The sequence below is a fragment of the Puma concolor genome, chromosome D1 (genome assembly GCF_028749965.1).
Source record: "Puma concolor isolate L17-30 chromosome D1, mPumCon1.1.hap2, whole genome shotgun sequence".
NCBI lineage: Eukaryota > Metazoa > Chordata > Mammalia > Carnivora > Felidae > Puma > Puma concolor.
The window spans coordinates 56,314,958-56,337,432 of NC_141676.1; the positions used below are offsets into that span (position 1 = coordinate 56,314,958).

General features: G+C 37.0%; 1 protein-coding gene and 1 non-coding gene across 9 annotated transcripts in view; both read left to right on the forward strand.

Moving 5' to 3' along the window:
• Positions 1–22,475, forward strand: part of NUP98 (nucleoporin 98 and 96 precursor) — a 118,458-nt gene that overhangs the window by 77,155 nt on the left and 18,828 nt on the right. For 7 of the 8 annotated variants that reach the window (XM_086678170.1, XM_086678172.1, XM_086678171.1 and 4 more), the window contains 9 exons: positions 341–505; positions 7,331–7,513; positions 8,180–8,336; positions 9,708–10,137; positions 12,122–12,348; positions 14,380–14,646; positions 19,009–19,166; positions 20,085–20,228; positions 22,160–22,302. In XM_086678170.1, the coding sequence (XP_086534296.1) occupies positions 341–505; positions 7,331–7,513; positions 8,180–8,336; positions 9,708–10,137; positions 12,122–12,348; positions 14,380–14,646; positions 19,009–19,166; positions 20,085–20,228; positions 22,160–22,302 (1,874 nt within the window). Of the gene's footprint in view, positions 1–340; positions 1,431–7,330; positions 7,514–8,179; positions 8,337–9,707; positions 10,138–12,121; positions 12,349–14,379; positions 14,647–19,008; positions 19,167–20,084; positions 20,229–22,159; positions 22,303–22,475 lie in introns of those variants that run through there. The other variant, XM_025928303.2, reaches the window with a different exon arrangement.
• TRNAK-UUU (transfer RNA lysine (anticodon UUU)) lies at positions 6,193–6,265 on the forward strand. Its single transcript has one exon. It is a non-coding gene; the product is annotated as a tRNA-Lys (tRNA).

The following is a 22,475-nucleotide window of genomic DNA, read 5'->3' on the forward strand; positions in this document are numbered from 1 at the left end:
TATGAGCAACTAGTACATGTACTAATCATCTAAATCTAGGGACAACAGTAAAGTATGATAGATGACATTGTGCCTTAAATATTATGATCTCTCTCTTTTTTTTTTTTTTTTAAAGCTAATTCTGCAAGATTGTAAGGACAAGTATTGTGGAAGCTCTTAGGAATATAAGTGTTAAAATTGATTTTGTTGATTCTGAGGCGCTTGGCTGGCTCAGTCAGTGGAGCATGTGGCTCTTGATCTTGGGGTTGTAAGTTTGAGCCCCACACTGGGTATAGAGATTACTTAAAAATAAAATCTTTAAAACATTTTTTTGATTTTGTTGGATTCTTCTCTTCCTTAGGTCTCCCATTTCTCTAAGTATGGCCTTCAGGATTCTGATGAAGAAGAGGAGGAACGGCCATCCAAAACTAGTACAAAGAAGTTGAAGACTGCCCCTTTGCCTCCTGCAGGCCAGGCCACCCCATTCCAGATGGCTCTTAATGGCAAGCCAGCACCTCCACCCCAGGTAGAGACAGGACAGTGAATTTGAATGGAATCCGTGATACAGAAGTTGAAAGCAAGTCATTCAGCTAGTACAAAGCTGTTTTATGACCCCTGGAACTTTGAAGAGTACAAATGTATTGGCAGTCACGTTGAGACAAGTACAAGGGAGGGCATGGTGTGGTCCTGACATCTTTTTTTAAATTGAGAGATTTAAGGAATTCTCATGCTGTTTGGATCATTCCTTCTACAGATTATCATTCTTAAACACCTCCCTCTCTTTCATTTGGACTTGCTGAATTCTCTGCTCAGTGATCAACTTAAGATAGCATTTTGCTTGTGTGGGTTGATACAAAGTAAATTCTACTTTTGTTGACTATCTGATGTGCAGTTTAATCTTGTTCTTTACCTCTGTGGTTTTTTAAAAGTTCAATTCGCTTTCTGCAAGGGTTTTTTAACTCCATTTTTCTCAAGTTGTTTGCTTATACTTCAGGTAACCTCTTAATATTTGTATTTTAACAATACATAATCTTTCTGAATATAGATCAAGTTTTAGAATATAAATGAATTATTTGGCGTGGGGAGAGTAGGGGCTACATTGTTTATTGCAATTACTTGTATCATACTCCTTTTCAGTATTGTTAAGCCAGTATAAACCTTTTGTCCATCTAGGGAAAGGTTTGTAATTTAAATATCAGGTAGTTTCTTTGCCAGCTCATGAAGAGTTTTACTTTCCTTTGGATGTCATTTATATTCAATCAAGTTACAAAAAAATTTTTTTCTTTGCTGCCATACTCCCTCAAAAAGAACTTAATATAGAATTTCTTTGTAAAGCATCCTCTACCTCTCAGCTGCTAAAAGCAGGGCCTTTGGAATTTTTTGTGCTACAATTCTTATGGCTGCTGAAATGTGCGATTTTTATGATTTATTAAATAATTTCTTGGGAGGCATTTTCTGGAGATTGTTGTGTATGTATGTTCATATTTGCGCGTACAAGGTGAGGGGGAGGGTATGATAAAAGTGGAAAATGGGAAATATATTGACTCTTATATTTATAATCTTTGTAGCATAAAACCCCTAAGAAATCTCTTCTGAACTAAAGAAATGCTGTAAATGGACTTGGTTTTCCAGTTTTCCATGTTCATTTTTTCTGAATCATATGCTTTGTATAATCTCTTTCATTCCAAAGTGTTTTTTTATCTTACATAATATGTATTTCTAGAATAAGAGTCAGGTAGCCTTCTTTTCTGCTAATAAAAGTAATTGTTAAGATCCTGAAGATGCAGCTGAGAAAAAAAAACTTCATCCGTGGATAGAGCAAATTTATGTAATGTGTCTTGACAACCAGTGATTTTTAGGCTGTTTAATTTCCAGAATACAAATAGTAAGGGAAAACTATACGTTTCTATGATGACACTTTCATAGGTGAGAATTTTTAAGAAACTGAGTACCATATAATTTCACAAGAACCAGGTTGTAGTAAAAAGAGACTTCGTAAGGATCAAAATGGGCAAAGAGAATACAGTGAATGGGATCTGTTTCAGATATCTCCTTTGATTGAAGAGAAGTGGGTGGTCTTTGGATGGCGAAAACAGGAATGGGAATAGTGGGTAGAGCTGTTTAGATATTAGGCTAACGTATTGGAACAGTAATGAAGGACTTCCTTCGTATTGCCCAGTGAGATAGGTAGGAAATGGTAGTGGTTGCATAGCTTTTAGTAATTTGCACCAAGACCTACATCTTACTGGGCACGAGGAAAACACTTGAACCATCTGGACGAACTGGGAACAGACTGCACTGTCTTTTCATCCTAGTGTCAAGATGATTCTCTACACACTGTCACCTGGCCCCCTGGGCAGCTTGATTTCAGGGACATGGTGTTCCTCCACCTCCAGTCTGCCATAGCAGTTTTTTTTTCCTCCTGTGTACAATTTCAGGTTCTCAGAATTGGGGGCTAGGGGTTTTTTAGGTATTAGGAAGATTTACATTTTTGTATAATGGTCACTTTATCCCACTGCCTCGTGTATAACATCATTTGTGTCTTTGTAGTTTGTTCTTAAAGCTTTGATTTGCTTCTAAATAGGTAAATCAAAGCAACCAGAAAACATTAAGGTAACTAAATCTTCATGTAGTCTCTTCTGTGCCTTTGAAGTTACAGAAAGTGTTGGCATAAAAACCTTCATCACACAGATAAATTAGGGCAGTTGCAGAAACATTTGGTAGTTAGAACATTATTTCCAAAATGCTGATCTGAGATTTAGTTTTCAGCTGACTGGATCACTCCTTTGGTTACCTTTGATTCCATAGATAGGCATGGGGCTCAGGCATATTTATATTTTAAATGCTTTCCCCCAGGTGATTGAAATATGCATCGAGGCTTCAGAACCATTTGTTTAAAGACCTCAGATAGCACTCAGGGAGAGAGATTTTACCTATAGCTTTTTACCTCCACCTCATACTGAACTGTAACTTGTGTTCAGTATCAACACTGAGTAGTTGACTTGCTCAGAAACTTAGCGTTGTTCATTCAGTGAGTACCTGCAAATGAGTTAGGAATTTTTTTCAAGGGAAAAAGTGATTAGGATTTAGAAGAAAATTAACATTTCATCTTGTGTATACTTTTTAAAATTAGTCAATTTTATTTTGGGAGAGAGAGCACCCACGTGCCAAGTAGGGGAGAGGCAAAGGGAGAGGGATGGAGAGAATCTTAACCAGGCTCCACGCTCAGCACAGAGCCCAATGCAGGGCTTGATCTCACTACTGTGAGATCATGACCTGAACTGAAATCAAGAGTCAGACGCTTAACCCACTAAACCACCCAGGTGCCCCTTTCTTGTGTATACTTTTTAAAAGTAAAGTGGCAGCTGTCTATATTTATCCACTAAGTAAATGTATATGTGATTATCCATTTTATATTTTTATGTAATATATTATATATATATAAAAAATAATTGTATACCAGAAGTCTTTTTGCTTCAGATATTAATATTGTCATGTCTTATACTTAATTGTAATATCCCTGAATGTACGTGTAGAAACATACACACTTATTTTGGTGGGCCCTTGAAACCACGACATGGAATCTTTCCTGAGAACACAATAATGGTGACAAGGCTGATTTTCCAGCCAAATGAATATAAAACATTCTTTGCAGTTAGAAAACAAGTTATTCTGGGGGCACCTGGGTGGCTCAGTTTGTTAAACATTTGACTTTGGCTCAGGTCATGATCTCACTGTTCATGGGTTTGAGACCCATGTTGGGCTCTGTGCTGACAGTTCAGAGCCTGGAGCCTACTTCGGATTCTGTGTCTCCCATTCTCTCTGTCTCTCTCTCTCAAAAATAAATTAAAAAAACATTAAAAAAAATAAAAGCTATTTTGGAAGCTGGCAATGGTAATAGGTATACTATATTAAACTATTTGGTGAGGACAGTATGAATTATTTAAATACCTGTTTGACCGTGGATTGGTTGTTTACCCTTTGTTGAATAAAAAGTGTCATGATTTACTTTACCTACTTGAATTACTTTATCTACTGGATTAAGACATGTTTTATCTTTAGGGTATTGGCAGCTTTGTTCGTATGAGAAAGATTCTCTTGAGGTGGAAAGTGGAGGTTTCTAAAATCCCTGAAGGTTTCAGTGATGAAATCTCACCTTCCATGTATCTAAAAAGACAGTTATTTTACAGAAATTATCTGTGTACTTAGGATTTACAATGTACTGTGCTGGTATTTAGACATAAATAAGATCTACTTTCAAGAGATTACAGTATATGAAAGGAATATTCCATTTAGCTGCTTTTCCCAGTATTTGCCTTTCTTTTCCATAGATCTCACAAGGACTCCCCATTTTTTTTTAACTTCCTCAATTCCTTCTGAGCCATCTTTATTATTATTATTATTATTATTATTATTATTATTATTATTAGTCTACTTTTCTTTCCAGGACTGGTTTTGAAGAAGCACCTGATCTCCCAAGATCGATCAGAAAATAAGTACACAGGCATCTTTTGGGGGAGTTTACCGCAGTTGCTTAGATACACTTTAACAACATTCACTAATGGTTCTAAGAGCTTCCCAGCTCCTCATAGTTTCTAGTAATTCACTTCTCCCTTACTTATTACACAATACCTCAGAGCTTTAAAGTCTATGCATGAGAGTGGAGCAAATAAAACCTTGATCCTTACTTAGCATACTTCTGAAAAATATGCTGGGTCCCTTAGGTCTCCATTCGAGTTACTTGATGAAATACCTTCGTTTTGCCTTAAAGTGTTCTAAGTGAACATCTCTTGCTGCTGTTATTTCTTCGTTGAGTAGTGTAAGTTGAAACCATTCTCTCCTTTTTTCCTTTTCTCCCACCCATCCTCACTCCTTGTTCTTTCATGGTTATTAACTGCCCTTTCTGCTGTATGCCAGGCACTACACTAGGCAGTAGATTTGACAAAATGATGAATGTTGAATTTAAAATGTGCTTGGTGATAGATACAGAAAACAGTAGGCCGTAATCTCCGTTTTCAAGCCTTGACAATATGGTGGGACAGACATCACATATGCAAGAATTTATAGTATATCGTGATAGATCATAAAAAACAGGTTTAGACAGAATGTAATGGGAACCCAACAGTGGGAGGGTATTCTAACTGATAGGTTGACACACAGGATATGGAGTAGTTTAATAGCTTCCTAAAGTGAATTGGTTAAAAACTCTAATATACTAGGGACCCTTTGGAGTTAGAGTATTCCCATAATTCTTGTAAATAAAATGGGAGCATTGTGACCAGGGCTACTTTTTATTTTTATTTTTTTTCCAGAATTGTAGAGCATAAAGGTAGTCGCACTTGCCTTTAGCCTCTACAGTAGGTAAAAAAGAGTATCATTTTTGCCTTTCATCATTATCTAGTTTTGTTAGAGCTGTCCTTTGGGAATGTTCATATCTTCAGTTGCAATTCCCTATGCATCCAACAGTTCAGTTTTTCTACACTTATAAATGAAAGCAGTCATTCTTTCAGTAAGGATAAGTGTTAAAGGAATGCAAGGGAATAGCTAATAGACCATTAAAAATAAAGTTGAAAAAGTTACACTAATGATTGTTTCTTTGTTCAAAGTAATCAAGAAATTATTTACTTTTAATGTCTATTGATTTCTTTTGAGAGAGAGCACGAGCAGGGAAGGGGCAGAGAGACAGAATCCCAAGCAGGCTCTGTGCTAGGAGCACAGACATGGGGCTCAGTCCCACAAACCGTGAGACCATGACCCAAGCCGAAATCAAGAATCAGACACACAATTGACCCAAGTGCCCCATGAAATTATTTGTTTAAACTACCTTTTACACATTAGCATCTATTTGAGGGTTAGCACGAAATAGGCCACTTAGGAAGATAAGCCAAAAATTTTGGAAGATTAATAATCTATAAATGATACCATGATAAGAAAAATAAGTGGTAAAACTTTTTGATTTTTGAGAATGTTTCATAAGTTGGCTTAGCCACTTGTCACCATTTTACCAGGTAATATGCAGGTTTAGGACATACTTAATTTGTACTGAAATGGTTATTTTACAGTGGGCTTCAGGTTGATGAGTTATTTACCTTTTCAAATCATAAACTGTTAGTCATGGGTATATCTTGAAAACTCCTTAATAAATGTAAATATAACTCTTGGAACTTGAACATAAAGGAATTATTCCTAAATTAAAATTGTTTCTAAGAGGCTACCTGGCTGGCTCAGTTGGTAGAGCGTGGAACTTTTGATCTCAGGGTTGTGAGTTCAAGCCCCACGTTGGGTGTGGAGCCTACTTTATTTAAAAAAAAATTTTTTGGGGGGGGCGCCTGGGTGGCTCAGTCAGTTAAGCCGCCGACTTCGGCTCAGGTCACGATCTCGCGGTCCGTGAGTTCGAGCCCCGCGTCGGGCTCTGGGCTGATGGCTCAGAGCCTGGAGCCTACTTCTGATTCTATGTCTCCCTCTCTCTGCCCCTTCCCCACTCATGCTCTGTCTCTCAAAAATGAATAAATGTTAAAAAAAAATTTTTTTTTTTTAAATAAAAAAAATTTTTTTTAATGTTTGTTTATTTTTGAGAAATAGTCCGAGACACAGTGCAAACAAGGGAGAGGCAGAGAGAGAGGGAGATACAGAATCTGAAGCAAACTCCAGGCTCTGAGCTGTCAGCACAGAGCCCATTGTAGGGCTCTAACTCACAAACTATGAGATCATGACCTGAGCTGAAGTCAGACACTTAACCAACTGAGCCACCCAGGCGCCCTGGTGTGGAGCCTACTTTAAAAAAAAAAAAAAAAATGTTTCTAATATTACTTTGTTTTTTCCTTTTGGGAAATTAGGGTAGGCATTCCTCATATGTTACATGGTACTGCATACGTAGATTCCAGCTAACCTTTAGGATTTAGTCATAGAAAAGATTAAAAAATGGAAAATTACTTGAGACTTTGATATTTGTACCTTTTATTCTCTTTTCCCAATGGCTTCTGGCTACAAGGCAATGTGAGGGCAGGGTCACCCTGTGTATATCAGAAAATTATATTTGCTAGCTGTATCAGGTAAGGCATAATCTTTGTCTGAAGACCACCATTTGTTCAGTATGGGGCTTACGTTCCAGACACCAGAACCTAACATATTACAAAAGGGTGATTTCATGTATCCATATTTAGATCTCAAGTACGTATAGGGGGATTTGGGGTAATTATTCCTAAATCCTTTTTAGCAAATATGTTACCTCACACTGTCTTAGAATGGACAGAATCTAGTATTACAATATCATATTCTGAATAACTATAGAAGCTCTGTGTCTATTTGGTATAATTTAATGCTGCTTCCCTGATCTTTCTGCTGTCTACAGAGCCAGAGCCCAGAGGTGGAGCAGTTAGGGAGGGTTGTGGAACTGGACAGTGACATGGTAGATATCACCCAGGAGCCAGTTTTGGATTCCATGTTAGAAGAGTGCGTGCCTGAGGATCAGGAACCTGTGTCTGCCTCAACACACATTGCATCTTCACTGGGAATTAATCCACATGTCTTACAGGTGAAGTCCTAACCCACCCTTACTACAATAGGAAGCCAAACTAATGTTTACCTCCCTTGCATCTAATCAGGCCTCTTCCTTGATTATTTACTGAAGAGCATTGAGTGGTCATTGGAATGAAGAAAAACCAGAATATGGTCCATATTTGGACCTCATTTTTCCATTCTAGGAGGGAAAGCTATATTGAGATTCAGAACACGTGGATTCTAATCCGAGTTCTATAACTATTACTATGTGACTTTAGGCGAGTCATTTAACATCTGTGAGCACAGATTTTTCTCTGTAGGGTGGTTTTGAGGCTCTCAAAAGTGCTCCATAAAAGTTTTAATAGCCTAGTAGATAACAGGTTTCTTTAAACTCTGTCTCAATTTCTTTTGCCTATGCCTTTTGGCATGTTATAAGTTTAGCCTTTGTCTTATTTTCAAAGTTAATCATCCTGTAAACAGGTGAGCAATTGCTGTGTGCCAGACTTTGGTGGGACTCTAGATATAAGAGGAATGTTCTATAACTTAAATTCCTCAGGCACATGCAGCCACACCGATATTATAGTAGCTCTGGACACAGCCTTCAGGCAGAGCAATTTACTGGTTGTTGTAAACTGCATTTTTCTTTTATGGCCTTTGGATTCCAGGGAACACATTCATTCTATAGATATTGCCTTTTTAGATCATGAAAGCATCATTGCTTGCTGATGAAGAAGATGTAGATACGGTCATGGATCAACGCTTCAGTCACCTTCCTTCTAAAACAGATACTTCTCAAGAAATCTGTTCTCCCAGACTCCCCATTTCAGCATCCCACTCGTCAAAATCCCGTTCTTTAGGTACTGTAAGTGATGCTATTTTACAAGAAAGCTGTAAAGTCCTGCTTTTCACATATCTTCTTCTAAGCTGAGTCAACTTCTCTAGCAAATATCCCCCTAAAGGCATATGACATAAGGATGCCAAGAGGAAATGTACTCTTCTAAATATGTTAGGTGGGGCCAGTTTTTAAAAACCGTAGTGTGCTTTATTGTTGCAGATGTAGAAGTTGTATGGAGAACAAAGCATTTGTGTTTTGTTTAGGTTATGTTTTTATTTGCTTATGAATGTGGACTAGATCAGATTTCCTAATTTTTATCACATCTTAGAGGAATGAGCAAGTTGTCCTGCACTGTACAATTTTGTGCAGTCCTCATACTGTCCTTATTTTATTGCCTCCTGGGGGCAAATATTGCTTCTTACAATGCATAAAACTCGTCAGATTTCTACTTTCTCCTAAACCTTGCCAAATTCCTAGGAAAGTGATACTTGATATTAAAGCTTTCCCTTTTTTCCTTCTTGTGGGATTGGAAGTAGAGTATCAATATGAACAAAGGACATAAGCACATGTAATCTCAAAATGTTTTAAAAGCCAGAGGAACTACTAGGAAGAGATTTGTTTATATTGCCTTAAAAACTTTATTTTTCACTTCTTTCAAGTGCCCTTAATAACCCGTTTTAAAAATATGTTAACTAATAAAGCAATTAAACATAACGACCTTTTCTCTAATGGGCACTTGTACTTCAATAACTACCTCTACCTCTTAGAAAACAGGCAATATAATAGTAATAAGAACTGTCCTTCTGAAAGGCACAAGGTACCTCCATGGGTTTTTGTTTCATGGAGTCTAGCATGAGCATTGGAGTGGTAGCAATTTGTATTTTTATCTTATTAAGCTTTTTCTTTGGACTAAGAAATGTTTACATTTGGCATTCTGAAAAGGACATGACCATTGATGTCAGACCTGGCTTATCTCTCAATCCTGCCATTAGTAGCTTTGTGGATTTGGACTAATCACTTTTCAAAGCCCAGTTTTCCTACCTATAAAATGGGATAATAGTGTTGTTTGTATGAAGTTATTGAAGGGTGAAATGAAACTGTGTATACAAATGACTTATACAGAGTCTTTCACAAAATAAGTGTTAATTTTTTTTTTTTAAGTAGTAGTGATAGTGTTTGTTATTAATGTTAATATTGTTGTGGCATCATCATCACAAATTCCTGCCTTGGTTTCCTGGTGAAACAGTATTCCACAGATTATGACTTGCCTCTTGTCATCTATATCTGATTTAATTGGTTTGGAAAAACTAATTTCAGCCTCACTGATGATTGCTGTTCAAGAAGCAATAGAGACTGTATTTTCTAATAGTTTTTTTTTTTCCCCCTATTTCAGTTGGTGGGTTACTACAATCAAAGTTTACCAGTGGAGCTTTTCTTTCACCAAGTGCCTCTGTACAAGAATGTCGCACCCCCAGAGCATCGTCTTTGATGAATATTCCATCCACATGCCCTTGGTCTGTCCCTCCACCCCTCACCTCTGTGTTTACGGTGCCCAGCCCAGCCCCTGAAGTTCAGTTGAAAACCGTGGGTACACGTAGACAACCAGGCCTAGTCCCTCTTGAAAAGTCTGTCACCTATGGCAAGGGGAAACTCTTGATGGATATGGCTCTGTTTATGGGACGCTCATTTCGAGTTGGTTGGGGCCCCAACTGGACTCTTGCTAATAGTGGAGAACAGCTGAGTGGCTGTCATGAACTGGAAAATCATCAAAATGCCGATTCTATGGAATATGGATTCCTGCCTAATCCAGTAGCTGTTAAATCGTGAGTCACATTTTCTTTATGGTTTTTGAGAAAAGCAACTTGGTAGGTGAGAAAAAATTTTTCATTATCAGAAGACCCAAAGTCTCTAGACCTTGGTGATCTTTCTAGATATGCTCTTAGTACAGTTTTTTTTTAATTTATTTTTTTTAATGTTTGTTTATTTTTGAGAGAGCACATGGAGGGCAGGGAGCAGAGAGAAAGGGGACAAAAGATCCAAAGTGGGCTTTGGGCTGACAGCAGTAAGCCCAATGCGGGGCTCAAACTCACAAACCGTGAGATCATGACCTGAGTCAAAGTTGGATGCTCAACTGACTGAGCCACCCAGGTACCCCTGTTCTTAGTACAGTTTTAGATAGCAGAAGATCTTTGTATAATTAAAAACCAAACCGATTAATAAGATAACTCCATTTGTAACATCAAGGATGAAAAGTATAATACTTAGTGGTTAAATTTAATTGGAAGTTTAACAGACCCAAAGCTGATGCTGCAGTATTCCTTGGGTTTTATTCTTTTTATTGCATTAGTCATTTTTTCCTATTTTCTCACTTAGATATTTGTGATTTATATGTAATATATGTAATATATATATTACGTGTATATTATATATATATAATTATATATTACATATAATATATGTAATATATATTACATATATTACATATAATATATGTAATATATTACATATATGTAATATATATTATATATTACATATATGTAATATATATTATATATATTACATATAATATATGTATATATATGTAATATATATTATATGTAATATATATAATATATATTACATATATGTAATATATATAATATATATTACATATATGTAATATATTACATATATATTATATGTAATATATATATGTATGGGGTATTTTCTCAACTAAGCATGTTTCCCATATCTTGGACCTGGTAAGGTGAATGTATAAACTGGGTATAATTCATACATAAGTATCTGGAAATAAGATGACATCTGATAGAGGCATCTGGCTGGCTCAGTCAGTAGAGCATACAACTCTTGATCTTGGCTTCATGAGTTGAAGCTCCACATTGGGCATAGAGCTTACTTAAAAAAAGACATCTGGTAGCTATGTATGCTATGTTATTACTACATAATCCCCACTATTAACATTAATGTGTGTGTACTTCTAGTTCTGTGTACTTTATATATATGTGTTGAGTATACATATACACATATATAATCTATACACATACATACGTGCACACACACATATATAATCTATACACACACATACATACATATGCATACACAGTTCTGGTAGTTATTAACCAATATGCATATAGTTGTTTTGTGCAAAATATATAACATTTTCCTGTTTACTCTTTATAACAAATTGTGCTGTCTTTACTACAGATTAAATGACTGTGATCACCTATAATGCTTGGTATTTAAAGTTAACTTTGAAGAAATACAAAACAATAGCTCTCTTGAACCTCACAATTAGTAATGTTGATCCTAATCTAGGTTATACATGATGTCATGTTTTGAAGGTTATTAATATCAATCTTAAAATTGGATCAAGGTGAGATTGATTATATGCTCATCTTAATTTAGAGTCAGTTTTACAGTATCTATAACCTTAGCCTCACAACTTTTGATCCCTCACTATGTATAATTTGAGAAATCAGTGTCCCAACAATGGTTTTTGGTCCTTGGATTTCATAATATGTAGATACATGTTGAAGCCAGCTCAAAGTCTAACTGCATTGATTCCCATGCTTGTTACAACCTGGCCTTAAGAAGCCTTTGGATTCTGAATGCATGGGCCAGATAATTTGTTTACTCATTCTACAGCAGATAAGTTCATTATCGTTTGACATTAGGGAACACAGTTACTTTAAAATCACAGGTGAATGTTTTGCATTCTCTTGGAATCATAAAAATAAAGGTTTATTTGTAGGAAAATTCTAGCATCTGTCTTATCTTCATTTTCTGTCTTGTCATTTACTCTTGTAGCCTAACAGAGTCTCCATTCAAAGTTCGTTTGGAAAAACTCAGTTTGAGACAAAAGCCAGATGAAGACCTGCAGTTATACCAAATACCTCTGGAGCTCAAATTAAAGCACAGCACTGTCCATGTAGATGAGCTGTGTCCTCTCATTGTCCCTAATCCAGGAGTTGCTGTCATTCATGACTATGCAAATTGGGTTAAGAAAGCATCTGGAGACTTTTTAGAAGCACAAAGTGAGTATGGACTATGTCTATCTAACCTTTGATGTTTCAGGAACTGGAGTAGAAGCATGTGTTCATAGAAGGACAGATTTCCTTATGCCAATGTAGTGGGCGGATGCCTGAGCTCACACTTGTGTGTAGTTGAGTTGCAAAGAGCAAAATCCCAAGGAAGAAGAAATGATAACATTTTTTACAGTTACTCTTCTGCTTTTTAATATATGAGTCCTTGTTCACAGGAACTGCAGCCAAATTCTTTGGATTTTTGAAATTCCATTCCTTTCTCCATTCTGAGAACATAGGGAGAGAAAGCCATTCCTTCTTTCTTTCTTTCTTTCTTTCTTTCTTTCTTTCTTTCTTTCTTTTTTTTTAAAGTGTATTTGTTTATTTTGAGAGAGAGAGAGAGCACAGTGCATGCCAGCAGGGGAGGGTCAAAGAGAGAATCCCAAGCAGGCTCTGCGCTGCCAGCACAGAGCCTGACGTGGGGATTGACCCCACAAACCACAAGATCATGACCTGAGCCAAGGTCAAGAGTCAGACGTTTAACCGAGCCACCCAGGTGCCCTTCCTTCTTGCTTTTCTAAATCCTACCCATTCTTCCATGTCCAGCTTAAGTCCCTTTTGTTCTTCCCAACAATTTTAGTGTTCATAAATTCCCTCTTAACCTCTCTTTTCTATAACTATTGTGACCATGGTTTTCTAAACCAATACTTTGATAACAGGCTTTTCTAATTTGGGAACCTACTATTTCAAATAGTAGAAAAATTATACTTAATTACATGTTTGATAACATTTCAACATGTAAAAATGTTGAAAAATGGCAACTATTTTAGACTGTCATATGCCACAAATTCTGAGAATTGTGTATGTTAATTTCTTTGTGTTTGCTTCAGTTGTCTCATCATCATTTCAAACATATGAGACATCTTCCCAGTGCAACTTGTATTTGGCTTAGTGGTAAACAGTGCTTCTGTTTTGTTTTCCTTCTTGAAGAGCAATATGAATAGTAGTTAAGAGTATAGAGCTGGATTTATTACTTGGGTTCAAATCTTGGCTCTACTACATTTTGCCTATAACTTTGAGCAAGGTACTTCAGTTTCCTCATCTGTAAAATGAAGATGATAACCACTGTGGATAGTGAAGTTCAGAGTTGGCTTTACTCTTAAGTGTTTTCGAATAGTGTCATTTTAGGCTCTGTAAATGTTAGGCTGTGCCTCTTACAGGAGAGAATACTCTCTCACAAGTTTTTAGAGCACTTCATATTTTTTAATAAAAAATTTTTTTTCTTGGGGTGCCTGGGCAGCGCAGTTGGTTAAGTGGCTGACTTCAGCTCAGGTCATGATCTCACAGTCTGTGAGTTTGAGTTCGCGTCGGGCTCTGTGCTGACAGCTCAGAGCCTGGAGCCTGCTTTGGATTCTGCGTCTCCCTCTCTCTCTGTCCTCCCCTGCTTGTGCTCTCTCTGTCTCTCAAAAATAAATAAATGTTAAAAATTTAAAAAAAAATTTTTTTTTCTTTATTTTAGAGAGAAAGCACAAGTGACAGAGGAGAGGGGAGAGGGACAGAGTGAGGGAGGGAGAGAAGGAGAAAGCGAGAGAGAAAGAATATCTCAAGTAGGCTCCACGGTCAGCCCAGAGCCGAAATCAAGAGTTGGATACTGAACTGACTGAGCCACCCAGGCACCCCAGCACTTCTTATTTCTTAAAGCATTTTGTAAACAGAATTTAATCAAGTTACAGGACTTTTCTCTGTCATTTGAGATTATATTAGCCATAATTGAGCTAGAGGAACTGGTTTAAAAGAGCATAGAGTTACATATGTTATAACAAGTACCACAGGAACATGGAGTGAACAAGCAGTTACACTACAGACCTCTGGGACTTGTAAAACACAGCAGAGTGAGCCAGAAACAGATTCAGGGAAATCAGCTTGAGTGGTTGTTTGGGGTATTTATTAATTTATGTGTTTTTATGCCACCATTAGAGTGATGTCCTCTCTGTAGTTACTTTGACTTTATGTCATATTATTATTTTCCTGTCCCATCTTTAGTTGTGAAGCACTGGAGCCTAGCATGGACATTATGTGAAGCCTTATGGGGCCACCTGAAGGAGACTGACAGCCAGCTGGATGAACCCAATGAATACATTCAGATTCTGGAGCGAAGAAGAACTTTCTCTCGCTGGCTATCCTATACTGCCGCACCTCAAATTGAGGAGGAAGTCTCCTTAACCCGAAAAGACAAGCCTGTGGAGGCTGTCTTCAGCTACCTCACAGGCAAGAGGATCAGTGAGGCCTGCTCTCTGGCCCAGCAGTCAGGTAGGGCATATGGTCCCTCTCTGCACCCCTGTCTGTGCTACTCACTGTCCCTACCCCTTAATTGTAGATTTGCCTTTGTCTTCTAACCTGAATTAATAATAAACTTCCCAGGAATATTGCTGGTTCCTCAAGAATAGGGATTGTGTTTTCTAGTTTTTTTTATAGAACCTTAAACATTAAGTTTACGAAATTAAAGTTATTTTAATTTTGTATGCTACAAATGGATTTACAGATGCAGATAAGCAAAAAGCAATAAATACAAATCACCTGCATCCTTTAGCATTTAATAGACATTTCAGTATACAGCTTGTACTTAGACTATTTACTTTGTAATATATTAGGTATATTAGAATTTGTGTACACAAAGCATATATGAATGTAAACTTTTCAAAGGTGGTACCCCGCTACATACACACACACACACACACACACACACACACACACACACACATAACATGTGTATATATACACATTATAATATATACATATGCTATATATAATATACACATACATACACACACTGTGTTCTTTTCATCTCCTGTAATATAGGCATTATAGTCAAATGCTTCTCAGCATTCATTTATGTATGGATGTTAGGGAACTCCTTTTTTTGACATTTAGGCTTTTTCTTCCCCACAATAAGCAGTACTCTGAACTTTTGAAACATACGCATTTTGGATTAATTCACTTTATTTCATTCAGGTAAATATTTAATTTCTGGGTTATTGTTTTTTTTTTTTTTTTTTTTTTTTTTTTTAAGGTCTTCCCATTATATATTTCTGCTTTTCCTCTTGCACTAATGAGAGGCATTCAGCAAGTACTTCAGACACAAATCTTGGTAAAAATAAAGGATGGCATAGTTCAATTTAATATAAGTAGATCTCTGATCAGACTTTGTTACTGAAACCTATCTTACGTGAAACCAACTAATTGGAGCCATCAACTGGATTTATTCTGGGGGGGGACTTGGCCAGTTTGGGGATTATAAGGAATAAATCATAGGAAAAGCTAGAATCAAGAACTTATATACATGGCCAGTTGCATTCCACTGTCACTACATGTTTAGCTCAGTGCCTTTGTGGTCTTCATATATTTTTGTACAGAGAGAATTTGTCTTTAGGATTGGCCTTCTATAAAGCTAAAAAGATTATGAATCATTAAAGAGACAAAGTTATGCTTACCAATGCATACGTGTATAGCAGAAGAGGATCTTAAGGACTGCCGGAAGTCAGGTCCTTAGATTTATTTGTTCATAAACTCTACTTCTTCCTCCTTTTTTTTTCTTACTTTAAGGTTAAACTTTTGACAAGGCAGTACCTTTCAGCTTACTAAAAACTTTCGCTTTACTACCTCCACTTTTAATAATTGATAGAACAATTAAACAATATCAAGAACATAAAATTTGTGAACATTATCAATGTTATCTGATATATACCCAACAAGAAGACCTCAAATCAATAACCTAAGCTTCTACCTTAAGAAATCAGCAAAATAAGAAATAAACCAAAAGGTAGAAGAAGAGAGGAAATACTAGATTAGAACAGAAATCAATGAAAATGGCAACATAAAAAGAAAAAAACAGTAATCAGTAACATCAAAAATTAGTTCTTTGAGAAGATTAAGAAAGTTTACAAACCTTTAACTACACTGATCATGGGGGGGCGGGGAGGGAGACAAATTACCAACAAATAGGAATGAAAATAAAAAACAAAAATGCTACTAACCCTACAGAAAAGGGAATACTATGAGAAATTCTGTGTCAACAAATTAAACAACTTAGGTGACATTGACAAATTCCGAGGAAGATATAAATTACCAAAACTAATTCAAGAAAAAGTAGAAAATCTAAATATATCTGTAACAAATAAAGAAGTTGAATTAGTAATTAAAAATCTTCACTCAGAAAAGCTAATCCAGATGTCTTCACTGGTGAACACTATCATGTGTTTGAAGAAGAAGTCATATCAATCCTCTGTAACTCTTTTCAGCAAATAGAGGGGAGCACTTTCCAACTCATTCCATGATGACATTATTACCCAGATGTCAAAGCACACGTACAAAAAAACTATAGCTAACATCATACTTAATGTTGAAAGACTGAACAATTTCACCCTAAGATTGGGAACACCATTTCTGTACAACATTGTAGTGAATATTGTAGCCAGTGTAATCACATAAGGAAAAGAAGCAAAAAAGTCATACATATGAGGAAGGAAGGGATGAAACTGTCTTTATTAAAAGATGGCATGGTTCTGTATGTATATAGTTCAGTCCTAAGTAATCCACAGAAAAGGTAATGGGACTAAATAAACTAGTTCAGCATGACCTCAGGATTCAAGATTAGTATACAAAGTACAGTTTATTTCTATGTATTAGCAACAGGCAATCCAAAAATGAAGTGAGAAAAACAGTTGCATTCACAATAATATCAGAAAGAATAAAATACTTAAGGAATAAATGTAACAAAAGTGAGACATGTACTATAATTATAAAACATTGCTGAGGAAATAAAGATATAAATAAATGGGGAAACACATTCCGCATTTATGTAATACATCTCAGTTCAGCACTCTTGTCATTTTTGGCTGGTAATTTTTTGTTGTGGAGGCTGTCCAGGCATTTCAAGATACTTAACAGCATCCCTGCCCTCTACCCATAAGAGTACTTTACTCTTGGTTGTGACAACCAAAAATATCTCTAGACATTGCCAAGTGTTCCCTGGAGAGCAGAACCACTCAGATTGAGAACCACTGGTAGATTGGGAACCTCAGTGTTGCTAAGATGTCTGTTATCCGCAAATTAATTTGTACATTCAGTGCATTTTCTATCAAAATCCACAACTGGCATTTTTGCAAAAATTAACAGGCTGATTCTTATTTGGAAATGTAAAAGACCTAAACAGTCTTTGAAAAGAAGAACAAAATCCGAGAACTCAACACTTGTCTAATTTCAAAACTTCTATAAAGCTGCAGCAGTCAGGACAATGTGGTACTAGTATAAGAATGAACATAGAACAACAGAGTAGAATAGAAGTGAGACTTGAATATAAAACCCTTCCACTTAGATTCAGTTGATTTTTGACAAAGGTGCCAAGATGATTTAAATGTGGAAAGTATGGTCTTTTCAATAGATAATGCTGTGATAGTTGGATATTCACATGCAAAAGATTAATTTGTATTCTTACTTTGCACCATACACTAAAATTGACTTGAAGAAGTACCCTAGGATCCTGCTACGTGCTTCGTATATGTCCTCATCAATGGGAAAATCTATGTGAAAAGTCAGGGATGGGCAGAAGCTGATTGGTTGGTTGTGTGATGGAAGCAAAGAGAGGATCTAAATGAATGGATTATATCAAGCTTTGAACTTGACCATCTCTGGTGACCCAGAATATTTATAAATCCTGGCCAGTAAATCCTCTCTTTGGGATTCTGTAGATACACAGAAATAATCTTTTCTTTTTTCCTTTTAGTATTTTTCACCTAGAATACTAGCAGCTCATGGTCAAGTGAGCTACAGCACTTACTGCCTGAATCATAGTCCAGTCATGTCTTGATTACCTATATACAGAGAGACCACTTGGCCTGGCACGTTTCCAAATGTATTCCTGATGCATGATTTTTTTTCCTTCAGGCCCCTCTCATTTGTGAAGGAAACTCTTTTGAGATGAGAGCCTCAGTTTCTGATAGAATGGTAGTTTATATAGACATGTACGCACTGACCCATATGTACAAACGAAAGGAGAAAGATTGTTGACTTTACCAGGTTTGTCAGAAGGGGTGAAACAAAGCATTTTTCTCTTAACTTACATCTTAACTGGAAGTTTTCATAAACTGGAATTTCTATCCCCTCACATTCTGGTTAATTAGAATCGTTTTATTGCCTCAGCCCTTTGTACTTAATTTTTAGTAAAAAAGATTATTGGACCTATGAGAGTGAAAGACTCAGCGATTCTTTTTATACCACGCACATATGCTTTTCCTCTAGCTTTCAGTTGGCCATTCCTCAGTGCCATTCTAGTTGGGCATGTTTTCAATTATGTCATCTCAGTTTTCACTGTAAGCCTTTGAATCAGATGATACTTTCCTCCATTTTACAGATGAAGGGTCACAGAAGTAATAGTAGATCTATAATTGAACTCTGTGTACTGTACAGTCTATGTAATTTAGGTTAAAGTACTCTTGAATATTTTCTGCCCAGGCAGAAAATGGTATGGTGGTGGTCAGTATTTTGTTACTACTGCAGAAAGCAGTCACTGTGTCAAGTTCTCCCTCCTGAGGGCTAGAAGAAATAAGATAATACCTAGTGTTTCCCCAAGTCTGTAAATCCTCAGTGATCACTAGAGTTCTGTTTCTCTTGTAGGTGATCATCGTCTTGCCCTTCTTTTATCCCAGTTGGTGGGCAGCCAGTCGATCCGGGAGCTGCTTACCATGCAGCTGGTGGATTGGCATCAGCTCCAGGCTAACTCTTTCATCCAGGACGAGAGACTGCGGATCTTTGCCTTGTTGGCTGGAAAACCGGTACTTTCCTGTTTTCTCGTACATTTGCATAAATTTTCTCATAAATTCAAGATGGCTTGAGGTTAAGGGAAAGAGCTATCTTTGTAAATTTTACACTGTTACACATGTAACTAAGCAACTTGTTTTTAAATTTTAGTGAAGTATTTTCAGATTACAAAGGTACAACATGTACAACATGTACAAAACCAAAAACTGGTTATATTGAAATTAAAACATTAAAATTCACCTTATCCCTTATCATAGTGGTAAACAAGGTAAATAATTTGTAGTCTGTCTTTCCAGACATATTTTAATTCTATATCAACATATATGTGTGTATATATGTGTGTATTTACACATGTGTGTACATTCAAATATTATACATAGCAGTACACTTATGTATATGGACATTTTTCCATGTTGTGTAGCATCACTCTTTTTAAAAGCTACTTCTGTTCATTTTGTGGATGATATACCGTAATTATTTTAAGCCAGTTCTCCATTTGCTGCCTGCCTGGTTGACATCTTGATAATCACTTTCCAAAAATGAAATAGCTGGTCAGAATTTATGCACATCTTAAAGTTTTATAAGACATCAGCTGTGGGCAGTGAGAAGACCTCCTCTTCACTCTCTGGTTTTCATCTCAGAGCACCTGTTGTCTAAATCCACCCTGCCCCCAAAGAACTGTGTATTTTATGTTTAGATCATTAACACTGCTAATCTAGTTCATTTAAAATGTTACTTAAATAGGGGTGCCTGGCTGGTCCAGTTGGTAAAGCATGTAACTCTTGATCTTGGGGTGGTGAGTTTGAGCCCCACATTGGTCATGGAGATTACTTAAAAAATAAAGTGTTACTGGAATAAGTGAGTGACTTGCAGATCTGAGTAACAAGATGATGTATAACACATAGCTATGATGATGATTTTGTTTCCTGCAGGTATGGCAGGTCTCCGAGGAGAGGCAAATCAACGTGTGCTCACAGTTGGACTGGAAACGCTCCCTCGCTGTCCATCTTTGGTATTTGCTTCCACCGACAGCCTCCATTTCCAGGGCACTCAGCATGTACGAAGAAGCATTTCAGGTATTTGTGTCCAGTAGAGCCAACCAAGTGTCATGGGGGGCATTCTCATTTTGCCAGAAAAGTACTGCAGAGAAAAAATCCATCAAGTTACACTTCATAATACTTTTTCTTAACTCCTTTTTTTGAAAGGACTCTAAAATTGAAATGGACCCAGGAAATCTGATGGGAAACTTTCCTTTTCTCCTGCCTCTAGACAGGGTTACTTTTAAACTTCTCCAAGTGTCTGCTTCTACTTCATTTAGTATGATGTTTCCACAGTTGACTCTTTCTTTTCTTTCTTTCTTTTATAATTTTAATTTTATTTTTTTAATTTACATCCAAATTAGTGTATAGTGCAACGATTTCAGTAGATTCCTTAATGCCCCTTACCATTTAGCCCATCTCCACTCCCACACCTCCTCCAGTAACTCTGTTCTCCATGAGTCTCTTATACTTTGTCCCCCTCTCTGTTTTTATATTATTTTTACTACCCTTCCCTTATGTTCAACTGTTTTGTATCTTAAAGTCCTCACGTGAGTGAAGTCATATGATATTTGTCTTTCTCTAATTTCACTTAGCATAATACCCTCCAGTTCCATCCACGTAGTTGCAAATGGCAAGAGTTCATTCTTTTTGATTGCCAAGTAGTACTCCATTGTATATATATATACCACATCTTCTTTATCCATTCATCCACCAATGGACATTTGGGCTCTTTCCATACTTTGGCTATTGTCAATAGCGCTGCTATAAACGTTGGGGTGCATGTGCCCCTTCAACACAGCATACGTGTATCCCTTGGACAAATACCTAGTAGTGCAACTGCTGGGTCGTAGGGTAGTTCTATTTTTAATTTTGTGAGGAACCTCCATACTGTTTTCCGGAGTGGCTGCACCAGCTTGCATTCCCATCCACAGTTGACTTTCTTAAAGCTGTTTTCCTGCCCCCAGATGAGATAGGGTTTTTCTTTATTCCTAATGCTGTCTTATTCCTTTGGGAATTCCTTGAGATACAGCCCAACCTCAAGTTGGTATAGTCCTAAATGACCAGGCCTGAAGAATTTGCCTCTGAATATCATCATACTTCATATGCCTTGACAGTGTTGGAGTTAAAATATTATTAATGTTTTTATATATTTTTTTAATGTTTATTATTTTGAGAGGGAGCACGCAAACAGGAGTGGGGCAGAGAGAAGGGGAGAGAGAATCCCAAGCAGCCTCCATACTGTCAATGCAGAGCTCTACCTGAGACTTGAACCCATGAACCGTGAGATCATGACCTGAGCCAAAACCAAGAGTCGGACTCTTAACTGACTGCACCACCCAGGCAGGCACCCCATTATTAATGTTTTTAAAGCCATAATTTCTTCAGCTTTTTATTCTTACTGTCCATGTTTCTTACTGTCCATGTTCATTGATATGATTTATCATATCAATAAACATGATAAACATGTCAGGAGAAAGAGAACACTAAAGAAACTGAATGTAATAAGAATTGTGACAAGAAAGGTAGGAGGATTAGTGAGAGCTATCCAAAGTCTTTGATAGTCCCTTGAAGACAGGTGGGCTATGTCACCACTCAAAATTAAGTTTAAGATCCTTGACACATTCCATTAGGGTGTTACTATCCTTAAATTTTTTTTTCTTAATGTGTATTCATTTTTGAGAGAGAGCACAAGCGGGGGTGAGGCAGAGAGAGAGGGAGACACATAATCCAGAGTAGGCTCTAGGCTCTGAGCTGTCAGCACAGAGCCTAACTTGGGGTTCAAACCCATGAACTGCGAGATCATAACCTGAGCCAAAAGTCAGACACTTAACCGACTGAGCCACCCAGGCGTCCCAGGGTGTCATCATTCTTAATACATGTGTGTAAGTAGTATAATTGAGACAGGATCACATCTAATGAAACACAGTAGCAGCTGATGTACTGTTGTATCAAATTCTTCCCTTCAGAATTCTTCTGAGGCTGAGAGTTATGCCTGCTCCCCACTTCCTTCATACCTAGAAGGCTCTGGCTGTGTGATAGAGGAGGAGAAAAACTCACAGAGACCACTTCAAGATGTCTGCTTTCACCTTCTAAAACTCTACAGTGACAGGTAAGTCAGAGAGCCACTCATGATAGTCACTTGAGGGCTCAATCAGCCCTAGGAAGTTCTATCCTGAGTCTTTTCCTTTTGATGTGAGGCCAAATTGCCTAAGTTTGTATAAATTAACAAAGTATAATTTATAGTAGTTGAATGCAAAAAACATTGGAACTAGAATTAGAAAT